At 47.0% G+C, this 26530-nt stretch overlaps 1 protein-coding gene across 1 annotated transcript in view; it reads right to left on the reverse strand.

Moving 5' to 3' along the window:
- LOC146870428 (uncharacterized) overlaps positions 1 to 26530 on the reverse strand; it is a 407076-nt gene that overhangs the window by 26073 nt on the left and 354473 nt on the right. The window contains exon 5 of the mRNA XM_085599673.1: positions 5640 to 5728. Coding sequence (XP_085455799.1) covers positions 5640 to 5728 — 89 coding nt within the window. The remainder of the gene's footprint in view (positions 1 to 5639; positions 5729 to 26530) is intronic.

Consider the following 26530-nt stretch of genomic DNA (forward strand, 5'->3'; position numbering starts at 1 on the left):
TGTCACTTTAGCTGTGTGGCCTCCCAACTTGTATTTGCATTACCCCTGAATCAATGGGACTAGAATAGAAGCCCTGAGGGATACAGGTGCCAGTGTCACCATGGTGAGACACACACTTTGGGGGGCAGGAGGGTTACTGGCCTGAAACGGGTAGTGGTCTCTCTAAGGCTTGCAGCTGCTTGTCTGCATTGGAACGACCTAGAGACCTCAGCATGGGCTGAGATTGAATTTAATACAATGCCGGACATCCCTGAGATTGTGTGTGTCAAGACTAGAGCACAGAGATGAGCACAGGGTGGGAAAAAAGTGTTGGAGCCTGGAAGAATGGCCAAATCTTCCGATAGAAAAGTCAACAATACTGGTGAACCAGCTTTTGGACAGCTAAAGATTCAGGACCCCTCTCCTCAGGGTGAGGCCTTGTCAGCCACAGAGGGAACTGAGCCCATGAAACCTGACCCTTACCAGGTTGAGCTCCTAAGCCCAGGGGGGGGCCACTAGGGAATAGCTGTCTATTTGACAGAAGCCCTTTCCAACTCTTGAAGTCCTGAGGCTGCAAGCTGCTGCACAGGAAAAGGGAGATGTTAGTGGAACCCACAGAGCCTATTGGATGGAGGGCCTCCTGTATACTGAGGCCAGAGACCCCAACCCTGGTGCCACTAGGAGAGTGGTAGTGTCTCAGATGTACAAAGAGGTGTACTCACTTTGGCCCATGAGATCCCCCTAGCTGGGCTACTTGATCAGACCACAACTTGGGACCGGCTTGCCAGCCATTTCTACTGGTCCCAGAAAGTAAAGGAGTTTGTCAGCTCCTTTGTCACCTGCCAAGCCAGTGGCAAGACAGGTGGACACCCAAAGGCCCCCCTTCATCCCACTACCAGTGGTTGGGGTTAACTCTGAAAGGGTAGATGTGGACATAGTGGGTCCACCTGAACCTCCCACAGCCTCAAAAAACACGTTTATACTGGTGGTTGTGGATCATGCCACCAGGTATACTGAAGCAATTCCCCTTAGGACTACTACAGCTCCTTCAGTAGCCATGGCCCTCATTGGTTTCTTAACCAGGGTAAGTTTTTCAAAGGAGGTGGTGTAATACAGAGGCTCCAACTTAATGTCTGTATACCTTAAACACATGTGGATTGAGTGTGGTGTGCAGAACAAGTTTACTACACCCCATTATCCACAAACCAATAGTCTTGTTAAAAGGTTCAACAAGACATTGAAAGGCATGATCATGGGACTCCCTGAAAAGCTCAAAAGGAGATGGGATGTCCTCTTATCATACTTGCTTTTCGCCTATAGAGAGGTGCCTCAGAAGGGAGTAGGGTTTTCCCTCCTTTGAACTTCTGTTTGACCAGCCTGTTAGGGGACCACTCTGTCTTTTTAAAGATGGTTGGGAGAAGCCTCTCCAAGAACCAAAACAAAGTATTGTGGACTGTGTATTAAGCCTAAGGTCCAGAATGGCAGAGTACATGCGAAAAGCTTTCAAGAATCTTGAGGCCAGCCAGGAGCTCCAGAAGCACTGGTGTGACCAAAAAGCTGCACTAGTGGAATTCTAGCTAGGGCCAAAAATTTGAGTTTTGGTGCCTGTGGCCCCAAGGGCCCCCCAGGACAAATATAGTGGACCTCACCCCATTTTACAAAAGAAAAGTGAGGTTACCTACTTGGTAGACCTGGGCACACGCAAGACCCCCTAAAGGGTGATCCATGTTAACTGCCTGAAACATTTCCATGAAAGGGCTGACATAACCATGCTGATTGTTTCTGATGAGGACCAGGAGACAGTGTGTGAACCTCTCCCTGACCTCCTCTCTTGCAGCCCCAAAGATGGTTCAGTGGATGGAGTTGTATATTTAGACATCCTCTCTACCCAACAGCAGGCTGACTGTAGGCAAGTCTTACAGCAGTATACTAGGCTCTTCTCCTTAACCCCTCGTCAGACAAACTGATGCACCCATGAAGTGGACACTGGAGACACTGTACCTGTCAAAAACAAAATCTGTCAGCAATCTGACCAAGTTAGCGAGAGCATCAAAGCTTAAGTCAGCAAAATGTTGGAGTTAGGGGTTATTGAACCCTCTGAGAATGCCTGGGCCAGCCCAGTGGTCTTAGTCCCTAAACCCCATCCACAGGGTGGAAAGAGAAAGATGAGGTTTTGTGTGGACTACAGAGGTCTCAACTCTGTCACTAAGACAGATGCTCACCACATACCCATGGCTGATGCAAATTCGGTGCAGCCAAATTCCTCCTTACCTTTGACTTAAGTGCAGGGTACTGGCAAATGGGCATGGCCCCAGGAGCCAGAGAAAAAACAGCATTCTCAACACCTGATGGGCATTATCAGTATAATGTTATATACCCTTTGGTTTAAAAAAATCGCCCCTGCCACTTTCTGAAGGTTGGTGAATTAGGTCCTTTCTAGGTTTGAGACCTTTAGTGCAGCATATCTTGATGATATTGCTATCTTAAGCTCCAGCTGGCAGGATCACCTGGTCCACCTGGGGAACGTTTTACAGTCCCTGCAGACTGCAGGCCTAACTATCCAGGCATCCAAATGCCGGCTAGGGCGGGGCACAGTTTTTTACTTGGGCCACCTTGTTGTTGTTGGTGGAGGCCAAGTGCAACCTTTACAACCCAAGATCCAGGCTATTTCGGGCAGGGAGGCTCCATCAACCCACACTCAAGTTGGGCCATTCCTTGGCTTGACTGGGTATTATAGGAGGTTTGTGAAGGGGTATGGATCCATTGTGACACCCCTCACAAAACTCACCTCCAAGAAAATGCCCAAGAAGATTAACTGGACAGTTAGCTGGGAAAGGACTTTTGACACCCTGAAAGAGGCAATGTGCTCAGCACCAGAGCTTCAGACTACACCAAGCAGTTCATTATGCAGATTGATGCCTCTGAGCTAGTGATAGGAGCGGTCCTATCCCAGTCCGGTGATGATGGCCAAGATCAGCTTGTTGCTTTTATAAACAGGAGGTTACTCCCCAGGGAGCAGTGTTGGAGTACCATTGAGAGGGAGGACTTTGCTGTGGTTTGGTCCCTGAAGAAGTTGAGACCCTATCTGTTTGGTACTCACTTCACAGTTCAAACTGACCACAGATCTCTCAAATGGCTAATGCAAATATAAGGAGAAAATCCCAAACTTTTGAGGGGGTTCACTCCCTAAAGGGAATGGACGTTACAGTGGAACACAGACCTGGGACTGCCCATGTCAATGCAGATGGACTTTCCAGGCTCCTCCACTCAGGCAATTAAGACTCTCTAGGGAATGGATAGTCCCATCCTCTTTCCTTTGGGGGCGAGGGGTCGAGAGGGGTGTGTAGGAAAGTGGCCCTTTTTGCATGGTTTTCCCCCCCCACCTTTTCCCTGATGTTGATGCTCTTTGACTAAGTGTGCCAGGGTTCCTGCTAGCCAGGTACCCAGGGCCTATGTTCTTTCCCTAGAACTGTAGCGTTGCAACCCCCAATTGGCAAATCTCTGGTCACATGTAAGTCCCTTGTAAAAGGTACAATGGGCCCTGTGACCAGGGAAGGACTCTAAGGACTACAGCACATATTGTGCAGCCCCCTAGGGGCCATGTACCTCAACACACATACACGACCCATGCAGACTGCCTGGTTTGGTGCAGAGAAAAGTGAAGAGTCGATATGGTACACATATCTGTGTGTCATGCCTACAACCCAATGCCTATGGTATAGTTAAGACACCCTTCTAGCTGTGTGCACTATAGCACTGGTGGGGGTATAAGTGCATGAGCACTGCACCCCTACAGCATCTAAGTCTTTTCTTAGACATTGTAAGTGCAGCAAAGTCATGAAGACTATATGGCCTGGGCAGAGGTGCCAAGCCTCCTCTCCCAGGATGCGCAGGGACCACGAATAGGAAGCTTCAAAGGCTTGCTGCCTTTGTGAGCTGACCCAGCCATTTGCTGCTCTCAGCAAACTGGCCCCCACCGGTTCTAACCCCCACTTTGGGAGGGACAATCGGCAGGAAAATATAGCTAGGAGGAGAGGTGTGCCCACCTTTGCCAACCCCACCCCTCATGTGCGGGATGCGAGGTGGAGCACAACTCTCAGTCCCCGCCATCTTGAAGATGGGGGGGGGGGGACCCAGCCAACCAGAGTGAGGTGTATGCCCTCCTACTTCTGGAGGATGGCCTAATAGTGGGTGTACCCACTCCAAAGAAGGTACACATTGGTCCCGACCTGTACCTACCTGAAACACCCCTAAATTTAGTATTTAGGGGCAACCCCGAACCTTGCCTCCTTAGACAAGCAAGAAAACCCGTAAAGCCGTACTGAGGGAAGAAGAGGAGGACACCAACTACCTTGGCCCCAGCCCTACCGGCCTGTCCTGACCTCGACGTGCTCCAGCAGAATCCCGGCGTGTCGTGCAACCAGCAGCCCCCCAGAATCTGGAGGACCTGCCCTGCCCTGCCTTCCCTACAAAGACTTTGTCTCCTGTGAGCACTGGACATGCTCAAGAACCAGACTCTGACTGCGGCCGAATCCGCGAGTCTGCGCCACTCTGACCCTGTCGCCCTTGGCCCAGGTTTGAGTGGCCCAACAGTACGAGGAGGTTCCCCCCCCAACCCCCCCCTCCCTCGATCCTGACCTGGGATCTGGTGGTCGCTGACCTAACTCAAGCCTCCCAATGATGCCTGCAGCCTCTATCTGGATTGTCCCCCCAACCGGAGCTGGTAAGGCAACCCGACGCCTCAAGACACCCCTGCTCCCGACGCCCCACGGCCTTGGGTGGCCCAACCGATGGTATCCAGGCAACCCCCTGCATCCCAACTTACCTCTCCAACCCGTAGTCGCCTCCAGGAAGCCTCCTTGCCCGAACCTGCTGTGTGTGTTCCGACCGGAGATATCTCGTTGAAAACAACAAAGCACCCAACGCCAATCCAGCACCCTGCACCCAGCTGCCCCTGTGCCGCTGTGGGTGCTCATTGTGTGCTACGTTTGATCCCCCTTTGCCCTGAGCTTAACCCTAGGAGCTTTGCTCCCTCAATCCTGTAGCTTGCCTGAGAGCAGTAACCAACCGACTGCCCTCTAAGCCCAATGGCTAACATTGGGTCTAAGCAATCTGCACCCGGCCGCCCTAATACTGCTGAGTGTGATTTTATTTTTTAGTACATCCTTGACCCTAACGGAACCCTTGTTCTTACTCTGAAACTCAACCCCAAAAACTGATTGCTTACCTGCAAACTGATTACCTAATTTTTCGCCATAGGATTGCATTAACTGTTTTCATCTGAAACAGTTTTAAGTTTGGAGTTGTTTTTTTATGGTATCCTAAGTAACTGTGTTTTAATGAAAAACAGTTTTGCTTACCTTTGTCGAGGAAATGTCCCAGTGTGATATCTAGGCATATCACTCAGTAGAAAAAGTAATCTAAAAAATAATCACCAAGAAATGACAAATACTTACTGTTTTGAAATATTTTACAAACCTGTAACAAAAGTAATTTTGATCCTGCTTGCTTGTTTTGATCAATCTGTCTTGAAAAGTACATTTCTATTTACCTGTACCAAGTCCTGTTTGGATCTAAAATGCACAATACTACCCTCTGATAAAGCCTTACTGCTCGCCCACACTACCACAAATAGAGAGTATGGTATTATCTACTTTTACCTCTGTAAGCCTTTGGGGATCCACTGAACTCTGTGCACACCAAACCGAATTTTGGTATTGTATATACGTAGCCAGCTTCCTTAAATGCCCTGCCATAAAAAAAAAAAAGGAGTTGGTAAGGTCTACTAATACAAAGGAGAATTCAGGGCGCAACCACTAGATTGCGGAATAATGCACAGCATGTGATTATAGAAAATTCTTCAAGCTCCAAAACTACTCCTACATGCAAGTAACCATTTTCCTTTTAAATATGTTTTGGTTGTACTCTCCTTGTCAAGCGAGATAACTTCTAACAATTCAAAGCTTATTGATCGATGATTTGTAGTTACAGATGAACAAATGAATGCCTCTTAAAACCACGCTGATGCCTTATCAAGGTGTCCTGTTGGAAGGACAAAATAGCTCAAACAGAGGAAAGTTGTGCCAATGAAGACGGTGGAAAGTTAAACCTCTGGGAAAAGTGAGGTTTCTAAATGCTGGTTGTAAGCTAGATTATTATTTACTCTGCACACCCCCTACACCACCCCCTCAGGAAATTAGTTCCAGTGTTTTGATAGCAAGGCAACAAAAACCATCCTCTAGTGTGGACATGATAAATCTTGGGCACTTGAAGAAGAATTCCAGATGGTGATCACATAGTTTGAGGAAGCGACTAAAGAGATAGGCTGTTGAAGAATGGTCCCTGCTACTGCAGCCATAAGAGTTTGAAATCTCTGTAGAGCATTCCATATATATTCATAGAGGAAACTACGTCAGCATTTTCAGCGTACAGCATGAGCAAAACAACATTTATTCAACAGAGGCAAGAGGGACAATGTGCCGATTGAAGTAGATAGAACTTGGTGAGTCTACATGAGAGAGGTTGGAAAGATGGAAAGGGGAAAGATTACCTACCTGCTTGGGAACTGGGTGGTAAATGATTTAAGCTTGGCTATGGCTTGCCCCTGAATACCCTGATGGTGAAGAAGCTGGTGTAGAATACCATGATATAAATCTCTAAGGTGGCGTTAAAATCCAATAAATAGAAGGGCGATTTATTTACATGATCAAGTGTAAAATGCTTATTATTGGTAACATAGATGATGGGGAAAAAGCCAGTGCTGGCCGCATCATATCGCTTTTTTATGTTCAATGCAGAAGGAGGGAAGGTTGCCAGGCAACAGGGAGGATGGAGTGGAGGGTGCTTTGAGCAAGCCCAGAGACAACAGTGTGGCTGGGACAGACAACAACACAGACTTCAGTGGAGAGCAAGCAACACAAAAGAGGGAATGTCATTGAGTAAGGATAATTAGAGGAAAGAGAAGTACGTGAGGGGGCCTGCTGAAAAAGTCACACTCTGGTTGAGTGCTTAAAGCAAAAAAAACAAGCATCTGCAATGTAATAGGTCTCGCATTTACGGGAGTTTGAGCTATTGGCATTGTAAATGACAATGCTTTTTATTTATGTTTCGGTTTTTAAAAGATAAATAAAAGGCATTGTTATATACAATGCCAATAGCTTAAACTCTCGCAAATGCAAGACCTAGTTTATCTTTTTAATTTTTTTTTACTGAGTTTTATATAGTGCGAACTTGACAGGGTATCGGGTATCAGAGTGCTTTACATAGCACCAGTTGCATTACATGAGAAACACATTTATTTATGTTATGCACGGGGAGATTAGGTGATTTGCTCAGAATCACAGGATGTTCAGCATCATTGCAGAGACTCTAACCCGGTTCCCCACATTCGAGGTCGACTACCCTAGCCATTAGGCCAACTCCTCTCTGCCTATTGCATTCCAAATGCTAGAAGGCATTGCTGAGTTGCACCCCTCGGTCTCCCATGGCCTCTGAAGAGCTCCCCGTTTGCTACGAGTTAAATAAACAAACTTGTGGTCACAACTGTGCACGAGGGATCCTCCTGCAGTAAGAGAAACTCATTAAAGAAAATTGTGCTTACAGACTAAAGAAGACGTATCGTGTAACAACCTAAGTAAAATGGCCAGTCCATATGGGAGGTTACATATGAAGATAAGATAAGGAGGGACTAACAAGCCTAATAACAAATTAGAAGTCAGCAAGACAATGATACAAGCCAAAGACGAAAATGGGCAGAGAGTGGACGGGGCTTCAAGTATATACTCCAATACAGCATGGCTCGCAGAGCAGCGCATACGCTGCCCAGGCTCGACCTAAAAAGTTGGATCAAAAAATGTCAGAAGTGGAAGGACACAAGTAATATGTCCATGCTCAAAGAGAGGCGGTAATCCACTTAGAGGATGGAAGCCAAACTGCAGCTGATCAATGAAACCTCACAAATCCATCCTGCTCCATCAGCAATAAGGACATCGCCTTATCTGGTTTATTTAGATACAACAGGACTTTGTCCACATAGATGGACACCTCATTTACTTGCTCCCCCAATTCGATTCTCCAGGGCCTCAGCCGTGTGCACAGGCAACATGCAATCCGTTCCACCGCAAAGACTTTGAGTACTGGGGAAATTGGACATCCCTGCCTGGTTCCTCTGCTAAAGGGCCACAAGTTCGAAGCCATGGTTTCTGTACTTACCCCAACAATCGGGTCAGTGTACAGCAGTCACACCCATTGAATATAATTGGGGCTGAACCCCATTCCTCTAAGGACTGCCGATAGATATTGCCACTACCTGGGATAAACCCTGTTTGGTCAGGATGGATCCGGGAAACAACCACTTTAAGTAACCTGTTAGCCAGTACATCACAGTGCAGTTTTACATCTGTGATAAGCATTGACAATGGCCTCTTTAAAGCCAGGCAAGTCAGGTCTCGCCCAGGCTTTGGGATCAGAACCATCGCTGTCTCTCACATACTAGGTGGTAGCAGCCCCCTCTCTCTCACCTCCAGGTAAAACTCTGCACTCAACAAGCTTAGTTGACAACTTATTGACTTCTCCGGAAGACCATCTGGCCCGTGGCAGGGATTGCAGCACCTCCCTCAATTCTACCATTTCTAGTGGTGCCTCGAGTTGTCGCCGCTGGTCTGGTGTCAGCTTCAGCAGCGTAGCGTCTGTCAAGTTCTTGTCCTGCATTTGTCTACGTCCTGTGCTCTCCTGCAAATCCAGAGATTAAAATATTGTGCAGAGGCCTAATTTATTTTTGCTTGATCAATAATGTCCTCTCCATTCTCTAATTATCTGAAGAATTTGTGCCTGTGGTTGCTCCTGTCGGAGCAGCTGTGCCAACATCCTCTTCACCTTATCCCCCTCTCAAAACAATCTTTGTCTATAGGTTGTGTGTACATATTTATCCAATCTCCCCCAGATGTCCCTCACCTGCTGATTGAGCTCCGACAGCCAGCCTTGTTCTTTTGGCTAAGATTCCCATTCTGTCGCCCTGTTTGCTGTATCTCCAACATTATCTTAAAAGAACTTAGAAGTAAACTCCCCGTTATGGGATACAAACCCTACATCCGTCAATGTTTGGTTCGTAGAGACCAAAAAGTAGTCCTGACCCTGGTCCTGTGGTATGAATAACCACTAGGAACAGGGTGTGGTATGAGAGATATCGGTTCAGGTATGATGAGTTCTTGAATATCCCACATCTTATCTCCACCCCAGGACGTAGTCCAGCCTACTGTATCCCCTGTGTACCTGTGAGTAGTATGAGTAAGTTTGCACTCCAGTGCAATAATAGTGCCACACCTCTAACAGGTGCAGATCACCCATCCCCCGTTTCAGGGTGGCAGTCATATGTATCTTGGGACTCTGTCGGTGGTTGCCTGTCCAGTCTCCAGTCGAGAACACAATTAAAGTCGCCTACCCAGATAAGCCTCGTGTTTAGGTACGAAGCAATAAGCAGAACAAGGCTTGGAAAGAATGTCTTGTCTGCAGTGCGGGATGAGTGCCTGGCCCCAGTGGTTCAATGCAGTTGGCCACACCAGCTATGATGGTTGTAAGTTTGTATATGTTCCTTGTGTTTATTTTATGTTATAATTGTAAGGCAATGCCTATTTTTGTATGGTCACCTCTAAGTTTTTTGATTGATGCTCCTGGTTTTTCGACTCCGAGCGCACGGAGGCCTGCTAACCTCACTTGATTGCCAACGCCTTGACCCCAAAACCTTTCTGTTACATTGGCTTTACCCAGTTGGCGTTGGCTAATTTACCTTTAAGTTCCTAGTATATGGTCCCCAAAGCCTGTGAATTTGAAAGTCCTCCTAATCACCCAAGTATTGCAGCACTGGTTGTGCCACCCTGGTAGTGATGAGCAAAACAATACTCCCAGTCTGCCAATTTAGACTGGGAAGGGCAGTTTTGAATTTTTAGCCCAATTTTGTGATTTAAAAGCCATGCAAAGTCTATTTTCCTCCTGAAATGTGTAAGTTACCCTTTGTAGGAAGCTGGCTTTTTATGTAGTAGTGCCAATGTAAGGGCACACCATGCAAAAAAGTAAACACCCTTATTGATGTGCAAGGCTTAAATTAATAATCCCAAGTGCTCTATTTGTGGTAGTGTGGTCGAGCAGCTTAGGTTTATCAGAGGTTAGTGTCCATAATGAGATACACACTCAAGAAGAAACTAAAGACCAATTTAGAAAAATATCACCGATTTTTATAGAATTTTTGACAGCAAGATAATCGTAATCAGGTTATTACTTTCGGAGTTATAGATTTTTGTAGTATTAGAAAAATACAGTCAAATAACGGTTTGCAGTATGAGCTTTGAACGCTCTGTTATCCAATGGGAGAAACATACACTTGCGAACGGTCCTGAAGAATACCTTTAGTTCTTAAGGTGCTTAAGAGCCACGGTCCAAGAAAGCACCAGCAGTTCGGTTTTACCTGCCCATGTGAGTCAGGTGCAGAGGTGCTGGTCGCATTGGTAGCCTTGAGCACTAAGTGGTAAAGTAAATGTCAAAGGTATCTGTAAAAGAAAGGTAGCACATGGGGACAAGCCCAGCAGAACCCAAAGGGGGGCTCGACTTTTGAGGATCTCAGAGACACAGCTGGTTTTCGTGAACCCGGGCTCAGTGTAGATGTTTTGTCTGGCGGGTCGTTGAAGTTAGATACTCTCACTTGGCTTTGGTTACCTGGAGAGGAACAGAAAGCATGGCCACTCTTGACGATGGCCTTGTGGATCCTGAAGTTGCTTGATGGCAGGTAATTGTTGGCATCGGTGTCGGGGTTGTGCACCCCACAAGCCTAGGTGCTTTCAACAGCTCCGGTCCTCGCCCAAGTATTAGTGCAGGAAGACTCTGGGAAGGCTCAGAGTGTTGAGACTTGGTGAAGCAATGGGGCTGAATCTCCTAGACTCTCAGTGACCTCCTTCTGGCGAGTTGCTCCCTTGGTGGACCTGGAGGTCAGCAAAGGGTGGAGCCGGGTCACTGCGGTTGGTTCCTGCACATGCAGGGGAGTGGCTCATCCACCCCAAGGTAGATCTTTCCTGGTAGTTGGAAAACTGGATGACCCTCCAAGGGTTTGGGGAGGATGTGCAGCTTTTGGACTAGTAGTCTCTGTGATTGTCGAGGGGTAAGCAACCTGGTAGGGGGTTGTGCCAATCTTTGGTGCGGGTCCTCTGTTCTCACTCTGTCGGTCCTTCTTCATACTTTCTCGGTTCCCAGTAGTCGAATCTGAGCTCCTAGTGTCAGTGGGCCACCTAAATACTGAATTTAGGGGCGTTAAGAGGAGTTTAATGTAATAGCCAATGCGTTACTTACCTCAAGGGTGACTGCACCCCTTTATGACTAATTCCTGTGGAGAATGGGCCTAAACCTGACCCAGAGTTCCTAGTTTCACCCAAAAAAAGATGGTGAAACACTTCTTCGAGTGTCCATCCTGCTGTAGAATGTTTAAACACCTTCCTCCGGAGCAGACATTGTTCCTGCCCTCTGGGAACGTTGGCTCTCCTTGTGGTTGCATGTTGGAAGAGTACAGTCAGCCATCACACTAAATAAACTAGTAGGTTTCAGGGGGAACCTCTAAGGTGTCATCTGGGTTCATGTCATAATAAATCCAACACTGGCATCTGATTTATTAAGACTAGTTGTTCGATACCTAACACCATTATTTTCAGTGAAGCCATTATGTAGCTGGGTAACTCGTAATGGCCAGTGCCCAGTACAAATGTTTAAGATGACTTTCTGATCGCTTGCAATGTTGTGGCAGTGGAACCAGGCATCACTAGCATATCTGCTCATTCAGATATGTCCCCACATATAATATGATGCACCCTGCCTTAGGTCTCTAAGGGCCTGCTGTTGGGATAACTTACTTATAGTCTTGTACAGTGTGTATAGGCATGGCACACAGAGAGTTTGCCATGTTGTGTTTTTAAAATGGTTTGCACTATTTCACATACTCCGCATGCACTTTGTGTGGAGGTCCGTTGGGGTGGCATAATACATGATGCATCCCTTAGGGGTCCTCTTTAGCACCAATGCCCTAGGTACCAGAAGTTCCATTTTACTAAGGACTTACATGGGTGCTAAAGTCCTTGATAATTGGGCTACAATTAGATATTTACCTTGTTTTAAGGGAAGAGCACCAACACTGAGGGCCTGGTTAGCATGCCTTCCATGCACTTTCAGTCGAAAAGCATCAGTACCAGGGCAAAAAGTGGGAGTGAGCATATCAAAAAGGGTCACTTTCCTAAGCCACTTTGGCATGTCTACTGAGGCCTAAGGCAGGGTGCAGCATATTTCATGGGCAGAACATGTGTTTTACATGTGCCTACATAAAAAAAAACACAAAACAGTTGTTTTTAGTGTTTTAAGACTTGGCTGCCCCGTTAGCGAGTGCAGAGTTACACGCTGACCCCTCAACTGTGTTAACTCCTGAACAGTGTGATCAAAGTTGACAGTCCAATGTATCAAACAGCTTGTTATAATAAGCCCAACTTGGTTCTCAAGTCGAAATGAATGCAAAAAGTCGCAGTGTGCAACTTTGTTGCCTTCAGTCTCCTGTGCCCTTAATAGTTGCGCATGGAGCTTGATCCTGATCCCCCTATCCACCCCCACCCACATGAAAGGGAATGAGACTATAACTAAGTTTTCATTATCTAAGGGGAACAACTGAAAAAGCCCACCTGCATTGGCATGGTCAGTTCCAAGCCTGATGTTCCACTGTAAAGCCCATTCCCTGTAGGGAGATGGGCCACATCAGTAGTTTTGGATTTTCCCCCTTCATTTGCTTCAGCCATTTGAGAGACCTGTGATCAGCTAATACAAGGAAGTGAGTACCAAACAGGTATGGTCTCAGCTTCTTCAGGGTCCAAAGCACAGCAAAGACTTCCCTCTCAATGGCCCTGCAAAGCTGGTCTCTGGGGAGTGACCTCTTGATAATAAAAGCAGCAGGCTGGTCTTGGCCACCTTCGTTGGTCTGTGAATAGGACATACTCGTATCTCATGCTCAAAAGCATCTGTCTGCAAACTGCTTTGTATAACCCGGAGTTTTTAGAATGGGTGCTGAGCACATTCCTTCTTTTCGATTGTCAAAAGCCTTTTGACTGTTCACTGTCCAGTTTACTTTCTTTGATTGCTTCTTTGAGGTCAATTCAGTGAGGGGTGCCACAGTGGTGCCATACTCCTTCACAAACCTACTGTAGTACCCAGTCAAGCCAAGGAATGCCCTAACTTTAATCTGAGTGGTTAGACCTTTCTAGTCCAGATTATTCTAGATCTTGGACTGCAAGGGTTGAACTAGGCCTCCACCTACCAAGTGGCCCAAGTATTTAACTGAGCCCGGTCCTGTCTGACACTAGCTTGTTTTGATAGTGAGTTCCCCTAAGCTAAGGTGGATCACCTGAAGTGGACATTCGAAGAAGGGTTTCTGGTGAAACTAGGAACTCAAGTTCAGGTTTATGCCCAATCTCCAGAGGAAGTGATCATATATGGGGTGCAGTGAGCCTCAAGTAGAATCCCTAGGTGGATCAGGTGATCCTACCAAGTGGCGCTACAGACCGCAATATCAAGATATGCTGCACTAAAAGACTCCAGGTCAGCCAGGACTCTGCTCACCAGCCTTTGGAAGGTGGCAGGGGCCTTATTTAAAGCAAAGGGCATTACAGTAAACTGGTAATGTCCATGTCAATCTGGGGTTGAGAATGCTATTTTCTCCTTTGCTCCTTGAGTCAGACCATTGTGCCAGTACCCTGATGTTAAATAAAAAGTACTAAGAAATTTGGATGCCGCTAACCTGTCAATGAGTTTATCTCCCCTTGGAATAGTGTGGGCATCTGTCTTATTGACAACATTCAGACCTCTTTAGTCCACACAAAACCTCAGGTCCAGTTTAACTTCCTTGGAGTGAGGTTTGGGGAGCAGGGCAGCCTTTTGGTCAAAGCATTGCCTCAGGTGCTCTTGGCTTGCCTTCAGGTTTTTGTTTGTTTTCTCCATGTACTCCGCCATCCTGGAACAAACGCCAAGCACATAATTCACAATGTCCAGTTTGGGCTCTTTGAGAAGTTTTTCCCAGCTTCCCTCACTAGACTCATTGGTCCCCTAACATGATGGCCAAACAGAAGCTCAAAGAACTAAAGCTCACTCCTTTCTGTGGCACTTTTCTTTAGGCGAAAAACAGGCATGGCAAAAGGATATATCATCTCCTTCTGAGTTTGTCAAGGAGTCCCATGATAATACCTTTCACAGTCTTTTTGAATCTCTCAACCCGACCGTTGGTTTGTGGGTGATATGGGGGTAGTGAACTCGTAAATTCACACCAAATTCATTCCACATTGCTTTCAGGTAAGCGGAGATGACTAACTCTGTCTGAAACCATCTCCTTAGGGAAACCCACTCTAGTAAAATTGCTCAAGAGGGCTCTGGCAACAGCAGGAGCAGTGACAACCCTAAAGGACCTGCTGCTTGATCCACTACCACCAGTATAAATCTGGTTCCTGATGCTGTTGAAGGGTCAAGGGGACCAACAATGTCAATCCCTACCCTTTGAAGTAGCACCCCAACCACTGGTAGCGGGACCAAAGCGGCCTTTGGTTTGCTACCTGTCTAGCCACTGTTAATGTTATTGGGTTTGTATAAAGCGCACACCTACTCGAAGGTGTCCTGGCACTAGGTCCTATTTCCAAATCTGGCCAAACTAATGGGAGAAAAGCCAAGTGTTCAGGCCTTCCTAAAATCCAGGAGACTAGAGGAGGAGCGAATGGAAAATGGTAAATCATTCCAAGTTTTAGCAGCACCCAGGATAAAACTTCAACATCCCCAGTTAGCTTTTTTTTTAACCTGTTTTTATTGCAACTTAGTTGAAACATTGCATTACACCTCTCATTTGTCATACGATTTTTACCAGAACATACCACCATATTGTACAATCTGTTCCATATTCTGCTTAATACATTGTGTAGTCACCCATAGGGACACCACTTTATCCATTTCTGTCCTCCAACACCTCTTCTCTGCCCTAGGGGTGGAGCACAGGCAGCCTCTGTATTCATTCCATTTATTCCACACCCTCCCCCACTTTTGAGGACAAGCACTGTTTATAAAAAAAAAAAAAATCGGCCCCCATGCCCCAGTCCGTTTCCTTCCTCCAATCTCCCAGATATGGAGTTTCTTCAACGCCCCAATTGCAGGCAGTATTTCTCTTTGCAATCATCAGGGCCAGGGTTACTCCAATCCGCTTTCCTCTCCCCAAATCTGTTGCTTCCCATACATTAAGCAGGCACCACTTGGCCGATAATGGTAGCTTAACTCAGTATAGACTGCTTAAACTTTGTTATCTTGGCACAGTAGAACTAGAATTTGGGGCAGGCCCATAGTGTGTGGAAAACCGTTCCATCTTGACCGCATCCTCTACGACAGAGTGGGTTTGATCGCCTACCGATCCTTACAGTGTGGTGCACGAGATATAGACCCGGTGTAATATTTTGAGCTGTATGAGGCGGAAGTGGGACCTAATGGCTACTTCTCTAGGGGAAGCCAGGGCTTCAGGCAGGTCGTCTTCTAATATGTCTGGAATGTCTCTCTAGTCCAAAAGCTCTGTCCTCGCGGTGTGAGGGACGTCTCCAACTAGCACTCGATAGCACAATGGTAATTTGATTAATTAAATTACCATTGTGCTATTGAGTGCTAGTTGGAGACGCCCCTCACACCGTGAGGACAGCGCTTTTGGACTATATTGTTATCCTTGTGCTCAGGAGGATTTACCAACTTGCACCACCTACCTTTTCAATTTGACTTACTCCTCTACACTTCAAAGTGCGTCTGTCTACCTTAATTTTGTTGGAATGTCTCTCTTCCAGTTGTCCTGCAGCCTCCTCAACATATCAGGAGCGTTTTTCACTAGCTTCCCATATGTTAGCGAGATCGCCTTTTTGGTGATATGTTCCTCAAGTAGTCTATTCTCTAAGGGAGAATATTCTGGCAGAGTTTCTCCACTGGGTATTACCGCACACAGGTTGTGGCGGATTTGTTGGTACCGGGACGCCTCAGTGGGTGCCAAATTACATGATTTTTGTAGATCTATATTATTCCAGTTGCCAAGTATAAATCTTCCACCCCCGGGAGTCCCTGTAGGTCCCATTTGTCAAATCCCTGCCTCGTTCCTGTATCCCCCAGGAGATCAGAGTCCCACAAGGGTGTCGCTAAGGTGATCTTTTTTTTTCCATCCCAACTTATTCAGTGTAGAATGCCAAACTTGGACTGTTTGTGCCGTCGGCCCTGCCAGGGAGTTTTGTCGTGGTACAGTGTAAAGCACACGTAAATATCCCCCTGGCTTTAGAGCCATTCGGTCCATGCGATAGGCAGGGTCCGTCATTGGTTCATGTGCCCACTGGTTAATTACTGTCAATTGCGCTGCCCAGTAGTACATCTGGATGTCTGTAAGGGCGAATCCACCGTCAAACCTTCCCAGGGTTAATTAGTTTAGAGCGATTCTGTGTGCACCCCTTCCCATAGTAGGGCTCTGACCTTACTCTGTATGGCTCTGAAATAGGTATCTGATACCAGAAACAGTGTGTTCTATAAGACATATAGGAAACATGACAGTGCCATCATTTTAAAAAGGGCCGCTTCACCCAGCAAGGAGAGAGGCAGGAACTGCTAGGGTTGCATATCGCCTTTCAGTCGATTTAGTCGGGGTGAAGAATTTTAGTCGTAAATAGGTCTTGGTTGACTGTGACAAAGATTCCCAAATATCGGAATCCTTCCGTTACAACCTGCGCCTCGCAGTCCTTCGGCATTCGCGTTGCCAGACCACATAAACCGAAGACCACCAATTTAGGCCAGTTTATCGTATATCCAGAATATCTCCGAAATGTGGTAAAAATGTTGAGAACTCTGGAAATGGAGGATTGAGGCTATGCCACATAGAGATCAATATCATCTGCATACAGGGATATTCTGTCCTCCCAGTCTGCCGTCCATCGAAGGCCACAAATTAACTGATCACCTCGGATCCAAGCCGCAAATAGCTCATGCACTAATGCGAATGGCAGAGGTGAAAGGGGGCAGCCCTGTTGGGTTCCTCACTGGAGTGGGAAGGTCCAGGACACTACCATTTACCACCCTTTGTGCCAGTGGGGCCGTGTATAGGAGTCGAATCCAGGCCACGAACTGAGGTCCCACGCCTAGATGTTCAAAGGCTACAAATAGGTATGGCCACTCAATGGGGTCAAAGGCCTTATGAGCATTGAGAGACAGAAATGCCACATCTTGAATTCTATTAGTGCCTCTTAAGACCCCATGTAGGCGTCGTAGATTGAGGGCCATATTTCGGCCTGGCATAAACCTGGACTGATCCGGGTGTACTAACTTGGCAATGATCTGAATAAGCCGAGGGCCAGTGGTTAGGCAAGGATTTTTTCCTCCACATTTAGCAAGGATATGGGTTGATACGATCCACATTTGTCAGCCGATTTTTCCTTCCTTATGAATTACCACTGTTGAAGTGAAGGGCTGGTCTCTGGGCAGAGTACAAATTTCCCTGCTCTCTTCGTACATCTTGAGCAGGTGGGGTACTGTATATGTAGCCATTATTTTATACAGTTAAATTGGTATCCCGTTGGGACCTAGTGCCTTCCCTGATCTAAGTGCTGTGATCGTCTGCCTCACCTCCTTACACGTCATGTCACTATTTAAGGTTTGGATGTCTGCCAGTGTGGGTTGGGGGGCAGGGGGGTGGACGGTCCCTAAGGAGAGCCGAAGCATCTTGTATAGTATTTGTTATCTCTGAGGTATAAATGCACTCATAATGGGCCGTAAACGCATCCGCTATCTCCTGGGGGTCTGTGAGGTTATCGCCATTTGTCGGTTGGATGGTGGCCACCCAACGGCTGGCTTTTTCTCGTTTGTCGAGCCAGGCGAGAAGCTTCTCTGCTTTGTCCCCTTGCTCATATACTTGGTGCTTGGTTATCTTAATTGCGGCTCTGGCCGCTTCAGTCGTTGGGTCTTTATACTCTTTCTGTTTGAGGTTTATCAGACGTCTTGTGTCCTTATTGTTTTGTTCTACCGCCTTCCTCTTGTCTCTCCTATGTCCGACCATGGGAGCATTGGCCTGTCTCCTAATTACTGATTTATATGTCTCCCAAAATGTCCCCGGTGAGGCCACTGACTGCTTATTTTCTTTAAAATAGTGGTCTGTTGCTCTTGTCAGATCTTTCCTAATTTTTGATATTTTTAGATTGTGTTGCTGGTTCGATGCTTGCCGATTCTATATCGTGCAGAGATGGGGGAGTGATCTGATATTCCACGGAGTAGGTGTCTCACATCCCCAAAACCCGGAGTGCAACCAGGAGGTCGATACGTGAGAGGCTGCTGTGCACACCAGAGTGAATTATGAATTCCTGAGTGGTAGGGTTAAGCATTCTCCAAATGTCAAAAAGTCCCAGGGCACCAATCAGTTCGTGTTTGTGTCGCATGTGTCTTCCTCACAGGCAGTCGATATATTGCATCATTCAGTGTCATATTGAAATCTCTGTCTAGGAGGAGGTGACCTAATGGCTGTTCCAGTATGAGTGTTCCTAGATCCGGGAGTGTAGCGCTATGAAGTGCCGGTGGGACATACAGCAAGATTGTGTTTTTCATTTCCCCCTCCCATCTTCCCTGGAGTGCTGTATATCTACCCCCCCTTGTCCACCCAGGTTCTTTCTACTAACAAATTGCTTGATCACTCTCAGTTTAGTTTCTGACACGAGCACAGTACGGAAACGGCACTTATCAAGGCCACTGAGGAGATTAGGGCTGTGATGGACAGAGGGGACACAGCCACCCTTGTTCTCCTCGATTTAACGATTTGGAAACGATGGGGGTTAAGGGAGTTGCACTGTCCCTGCTTTCCTCCTTTCTGAAGGAAAGGAGACTAACAGTGACATTGGACAGGTATCAATCGGTGCCATATGTCCTCCCATGCGGAGTTCCTCAGGGATCATCTCTGAGCCCATCCCTTTTTAATATGTACGTCTCGGAACTTGCCCCTTTGATCCGAGAATTTGGTTTTAGTTTGACGTCTTATGCTGACGATACCCAGATAGAAGTGGCAGCATACAAACATCACCCACCCTACAGTTTCAAAACTGTATGAGAGAAATAAATAGATGGATGGGAACGCACTGTCTTAAACTCAACACCGAGAAGACCGAGGTCACAATCTTCGGTAACCTGCAACCCAGATGGGACAATCTTTGGTGCCCGGCAGAGTACGGGGAACCACCAAAACCAGCGCAAAAGGCAAAAAATCTGGGAGCGTGTATCCATAGCAAATTAACACTCTCATACCAGACAAATGTCATCGTCTTTGCCTCCCACTTTCTGATAAAGAAATTAAAGAAGATCCTACCATACATCCCTATGGATTCTAGAAAGACGGTGCTAACAACACTAATCCAGTCAAAACTGGATTATTGCAATGGACTCTACCCGAGTATGCAGAAGCAATATCAAAAAAAGCTTCAGACAGTTAAAAATACAGCGGCTTGACTGTTGGTAAATATCCCTAAGTACGATTCAGTAACCACGGAGATTTGCAAACTCAACTGGCTCCCGGTGGCACAACAAATTAAATTTAAGTCTCTGTCTAGCATACAAGGCACTGAGCAACACCGGACCTCTTTTTTCTTAGAAATTTCTTTGCCTGGTATGAACCGTCCAGACAGTTACGTTCCACAGGTGCTAGACTCATGAAAGTGCCGGGAATACGGTCCGCAGGTTGGGGCGGCCGAAGTTTCACCTGTGGCACCACAAAATTTTGGAACATGCTGCCAATCGTTCTCAGAAGTGCAAGCTCCCTCACCATCTTCAGGAAAGTGCTAAAACCCCGGCTATTCCAGAATTAGTCGCCTGGCTGGGCTTACTGCGTTCATAGCGCCAAGACACCTCCAGGTATTCGCGCGCTCAATAAATCTCATTAACATAACATAACTATCAATGGGAATTGCTTTTTAAGGAGTATCCCCTTACCTCTGGATCGCAAGGTAAAACCCGAGTGGACCATCATTTTTTAGCCCCGTTGATCTAGCGCCTTACAAGTCTTGCCCAAGAGTTTGGTTTCCTGTAGGAGGATACATCCGGGGAGTGTCGCTTTAGGAATTGAAGGACAATACAATGTTTCATTTTATCCCCAAGGCCGTTCACATTCCACGTCGCTACGCAAATCTCAGGGATATTTTTGTGGTCATGAGGAGTGAGGGTTACGAAATAGATTTCTTGTGGACCCTGGGATAATGAGCCCCTGTCCCAGTGGTGGGCGTTGATCTCGTGATGTACGAGTCCAATGTGTTCGGTGGCGGGTGGTGACTTTAAGTGGTGATAACGCAACCTGGCCTATCTTGAATGATGTAAAGTATAAACCTTGTGAAATAACTAGATCCCTTTCTAACCTATTTCCCCTTGAATAACCCCCCCCCCCTCTTCCCTGCCAGGCGGACCCACAACTTCCTGCCTCCCCCAACTCAGAAGAGCGCCTGTTGTCCCTCCCCGAATTAGAAAAATTTAGGGGACGGTGTAACTCGGCAGTCCTAGCCCTCCACTCCAAAAGCAAGATTCCTGACCACCCGACCGTTATTGTCATGGATCAGAATCATGGATAGGCGGGTCTTAGAGCCCGCAGTCGTCACTCCCACCCAATTCGAATCTAGCCAGTTGGCGATCTCCTTTTGGCTCAGAACCAGTCACCTCCACTCGGGCCTCCGGGGTAGTTTGTTCAAACAGTGTGCTGCCAAAGAGTGTTTCTCAGCATACAGGCCCTAGTCATTATGAGTCCTTAGTCTCACCGGTGACCTGTGGAGAGGACATCTCCCTTTAACAGTTCTATTGCAGCATTCCCAAATGGGGCTAATGTCCCTTGTTGCGACTTTGATGGGGAGCCACCGACTGTACGCCATCCATCGAGCCATGCCCACGCTGCCTCTGGTGAATCGAAGAACCATGTTTTTCCCTCATCCTCAACACGCAATTTCACTGGGAAGATCATAGAGTATTTCACACCCTTTTATCTTTGTGTTTAACTGTTAGGAAGTTGCATCTCTGTTGTTGCACCTTCAGAGTAAAGTCTCGAAAGAAGGGTCTTTGGGCACTTTTTTATATTGAACTGATGGGGCTGTGCGAGCAGTCTGCAATACCACGTCACGGTCCCTGAAATTAAAACGGCTAGCGAGGATAGGCCTGGGCAGTGCGCCTGGCTGGGGCCTTCCTCCCGGCACTCTGTGTGCTTTCTCCACTGAAAAGAATTTTGAGAGGCAATGGGGTTGTAAGTGCTTGAGGATGAGATCTTCAACTAATAAGTCTGTCGCTGGCCCTTCTCCCCACTCTGGAACCCCCAAAATTGCAGACATTGCTACACCATGATCTGCCCTCGTAATCTTCGAGTCTTGCTTCCAGCGTTGCTGTGGTCGCTTGGAGTTCACTGACTTGGTCCTTGAGGGTCTTAGTATCTTGCAGCAGAGCTGTTGTCGTGGCCTCTACTTCCTGAATTCTAGTGCCCATATTCCGCCTATAAACCTCTGTGTTGTTTGAGTTTAGTTTCAAATACTGTCCTATCTAGGCGCTAACCGCTAGCATGCAGTCATGGCTTGACAGGTAACACAGGAGCTGCAAAACTCCTTTACTTTCTGGGACATACCTGGCCAGTAAATGTGAGTGACTAACCTACTCCAAGTTTTAGTCTGGCCAAGATGCCCAGCTAGCTGGATGTCATGTGCTAAGGTGAATAAGAACTCCCTGTACTGCTGAGGCACTACCACTCTCCTAGTGGCACCAGGTTTGGGTTCTCTGGCCTCAGTATAAAGGAGTCCCTCACCCAGTAGGTCCTGTAGGAGCCATTGATATCTCCCTTTTCCTGGTCAGAAGCTTGCCATCTCGAGTTCTCAAGAGGGAGACAGGTCCTCTGTCCCTAGCAAAGATCTTCCCTGGAGGGTCCCCCTGGGCCTAGGTGCTCTGCAGTGTAAGGCCCAAGTTCCTGGGGCTCCGTTCCCCCAAGGGCTGACCGGTTTTATCCCTGAGGAGAGGGGACCTGAGCTTGTGTCTCAGTTGGCGTTGGTTTTCCAGCCTGCTTGCCTTTTTTCTGGTTGGATTGGGCCATTATTCCAGGCCCCAATACCTCTTTTTCACCCTCGGCTTTGATTGTGATCTTGTTTTACACACGCACACGTTTCATCTCTACCTCAGCCCATGCTGAGGTCTCCAGATCATTAAGTGGCAGACATTCTACTGGAATTACAGAGGACACAACTACCTTCTTTTGGCCAGTAACCACTCCCCATTCCAAGGTCACCATTGCCATGGGATTAATCTTGGTATTGTTATCATCACTGATAACTGGATAAGTTTGCCCAATTATGTACTACTAGGGATATTAGTTTTTCAGTCACCATACTGATATTTGCACCTGTATACCTCAGTGCTTCTACTTCAACTTCATTGATATGAGGCTTATGTCTGTACCTCTTGAGGTTAGTGGTCCAGATAGTGAGATTTCCCCCCCCCCTTCCTCCCCTTCCCCCTCCTGACTACAGTAGCTTCAATGCTTTCTGACCTGGTCAGGGCACACTAAGGATCACAACTGAAGACTCTTGTCCCCTCTGGGAGCCTTTTTGGGACAGGAAGAGTCACCAGTTCGGTGTCCATCCTACTTACAGTTGAAACACCAAGCTTTTTTGGGATCCCAGTTTTTACTATCGTACCCACCATTGGATTGGGAAGAGTCTCGGACCCACCCTCCTGAACAGGTTTTGGGGGCCTTTGGAAAACTATTTAGGTTTTCCCCTTTGTGTCCCACATCTTTCCCCTGGGGAGAAATGTTAACCCCTTTCTTCTGCTCACTCCCACCCTGGGTCTTTCTGGGCACGCTTGTTTTGACCCAGTGGTCAGGCTTCTTGTCTAGCTGCTAAGGAGAGACTGACCCGAAGTCCCCTAAGTACTGATTCAGTTTTCCTCAGAGCCCATCATAGTCTTGCACCTTACTGCCTTTTAACCAGCCACCTAGTGTTTTGGCTGAGAAGTCAATAAAATCAACCCAGTGCTGACTCGAGGTTTTTTGAGTTTCCCTGAATTTAATTCTGTACTTTTCGTTTGTTAATCCAAAGCCCTCAATCAGTTTATCCTTCATGTGGTCATAAGTCTCAGCATCTAACTCATCCAGTCTCAGGAGCCTATCCCTGCACTTTACTGAGAATAGCTCTTAGTGGGGAGCCCCTGTGTTTCTGGTGTAACTTTCTCATTTTACAAGGACTCTCAAAGTCTGTAAACCACTATTTGATGTCATCAGTCTCGTCATATTTGAGGACAATCCCTTTGAGGTTTTTGGGATCAAAAGTTTATTTTCTCTCCCTATTTTCTTTGTTGCTGCCACCATTCATTGGTTCTAGACCCATCTCAGCCCTCTCTTTTTCTATGGCCATGATTTTGGCTTCAAGGGCTGCTCTTCTGGCTAGAGTCTCAAGATTTGCTGATAAATCGTCTAGCTCTTCTCTAATCCTTGAGTTGCCTGAACCACTCCCATTAGGGGAAGGAACTTGAGTTAGTTTTAGTGCAGATGTGAAGGGCTACCTCATCACCTTCTCTGGTGAGCTTGTGGGTGGGGGGGGGGGGAGGGGGCAGTCTCCTGGAGTACTGTTCCCACTGTCCAACTCTTCTTACGGTATGCCAGGATCCTCTATTATATTAGCCATTTCAAACTCTGCAAGGACTTCCTGGAGCTTTGTCTTGGTAGGGTTTGAGCCAGTCTTAGTGTTATAATCCTTGCAGAGGAGCCTTAAATGCCTCACCTTAAGATGCAGATAAGGGGTCAGGTCGAATTCCTCAACTCTGTTCTCTGAGGAAGGCATTATTTTAGTACGGTTGGGACCTTTTTAGAAAATCTAAAACAAAATTCAAACAGACTTTTAAGGCCTAACTGACTCGTACACTTTCAAAATTCCTAATACAGAAGGACTAGGGGACATAGCACAAGGCCCTAACAGTTCAGATTAAAAATTTAGGAAAAAAACAAAATCTTTACAAAAAATATTTTTGACTAAAGTAAATGGTGGGTTTCTTCGTGGAATCACCTATTGACCAAGTAATATCAGCAATTGCAGAGTTTTGTACCCCACTGCTGATCCACCAATGTAAGAAGCTGGCTTTTTATGCAATAGTGCCAATGTAAGGGCACAGCATGCGAAAAGTACAGACAAGCCTTATTGGTTTACGGGCTTACATTAATAATCCCAAGAGCTCTATTAGTTGTATAGGCTTATCAGAGGGTAGTGTTAAGCCTTTGTTGTACACACAGGGTCAATAAATGACACACACTCAAGAAGAAACTCATGACCAATTTAGAAAAATAACAGATTGTTATAGAATCTTCAGATCATCAGAATCAGGTAAGTACTTTTGGAGTTATAGATTTATGTACTATTAGAAAAATACAGTCCAAAAACGGTTTTGAGGCATGAGCCTCGAACGTGGTAGTGTTATTCTATTGGGGAAAAACATACACTGCCTAGATACACCTGCAACTGTCCTGAAGGATACCTTTAGGGACATCAGATGCTTAGGGGCCAAGGTCCAAGAAAGCACCAGCAGTTGGGTTATACCTTTCTTGGTGAGTCCGGTTACAGAGGTGCTGTTCGCGTTGGTAACCTCGAGCTGTAAGTGGTAAAATCTATTGCAAAGGTACCTGCAAAAGAAAGACTTCAAGTGGGGACTTGGGGGCAAGTCCAGCAGCACCTAAAGGTGGGTTCGGCTCTTGAGGGTCTTTGGAGGATAGGGACACAGCTGGTTTACGTGAATCCGGGCTCGGGTGCTGATGTGTTTTGTCCGGCGAGTCACTGTAGTTAGAAGCTCTCACTTGGCTTTAGTGATCTGCAAAGGTAAAGAAAACATGGTAGCAGGCCCTCTCTTAACGATGGCCTTTTGAATCCTGAAGTTCTCGATGGCAGGTCGATGTTTCCGTCAATGGTGTCCGGACTGTGCACACAACAAGCCTGGGTGCTTGCAAGGGCTCCAGTATCCCGGATATTGGTGCAGGGAGGCACCAGGAAGGCTCAGCGGTTAGATATTTAGTGAAGCAACAGGACTCGCCTCTTGGACTGTAGGTGACCTCCTCCTGGCGAGTTGCTCCCTCGTTGGATGCGATGGTCAGCAAAATGGTGAACCAGGGAGATGCAGTTGGTAGAGAGAGGACTCCTGCATAGTCAGGGTTGATACTGCTTAGTTGGTGAAGTACTGGATAGTCCCCAAGGGTCTAGGAAGCCTGTTCACTGGCAGGACGAGTCGTTTCTTGCATTTGTCAGGAAAGCAGCAGCCAGGCAGGGTTTGGCGCCAATTTTGGTGCTGGTCCACAGTTCTTGAGATGTTGGCTCTTCTTTGTCCTCCTTTTGTTCCCAGGTAGACAAATCTGAGTTCCTGGTGTCAGGGGGCTACCTGAATACTAAATTTGTGGATGTTAAGGGGAATTTAAGGTACTGGACAATGGGTTACTTACACCTGCGCTGACTACACCTCCTATATGACCACTTCCTGTGGAGAGTGGGCATAAACTTGTCCCAGAGTTTGTAGTTTTACTAAAAGCAAGGTGGTGAAACCCTTCTTAGTGTGTCCACTTCAGGGGCCCATCTTAGGGGTGTGCCTAGCCTGATAGTGCAACACGCCTACTTACTAGCTAATTTTCCCACCTGCGCTGATGCCAAATGGGCCCCAGAGTAGGAGGTGGTATTCTCCAGGTCTGGTCGACGCTGGGGGTCGCAAATCAAAGGTGGCAGATCCTCTGAACTCTCTGGCCTTGGTATGCTAATTCACTAGCCATCCTGCTGGAGGAGGTGTGATCACCTTCCTCCGGCGCAGGCATTGTTCCCGACCTCTTAGAGCATTGGCTCTCCTGAGGAGGGGGTCCGAAACTAGTCTGTGGTGGTATGATGAGGTGTTAGATACCAAGCACCATTATTTTCAGTGACGCCATTATGAAGCTGGATAACTCGTAATGGCCAGTGCCCAGTACATATGTTTAAGATGGCTTCCTGATCACTTGGAATGTCGTGGCAATGAAACCAGACATCACAGGGACATATCTGCTCATGCAGATATATCCTCACATATAATGTAATGCACCCTGCCTTTGGGCTCGAAAGCCTGCTGTAGGGGTAGCTTACATATAGTAAATGCTGGGTGTATGGGCATGGCACACAAGGAGTGTGCCATGTCGTGTTTTCAAAATGGTTTGCACCATTTCATGCTGTCTGCATGCCTGTGTCTGGGTGCCTTAGGGTTGCATAATACATGCTGCAGCCCTTGGGGGCCCTCTTTAACACCCTTGCCCTAGGTACCAGGGGTATATTTTCCTAGGGACTTACAGGGGTGCTGCAGTCTTTTTCCATTAGGTTACAATTAGACATTTGCCTTGTTTTAAGGGAAAGAGCACTGGCACTGGGGGCCTGGTTAGCAGGGCCCCTGAGCACTTTCAGTCTAGAAGTATCAATGCTAGAGCAAAATGTGGGGTGACCATGACAAA

Source organism: Triturus cristatus, chromosome 1_1 (genome assembly GCF_964204655.1).
Source record: "Triturus cristatus chromosome 1_1, aTriCri1.1, whole genome shotgun sequence".
Taxonomy (NCBI): Eukaryota; Metazoa; Chordata; class Amphibia; order Caudata; family Salamandridae; genus Triturus; species Triturus cristatus.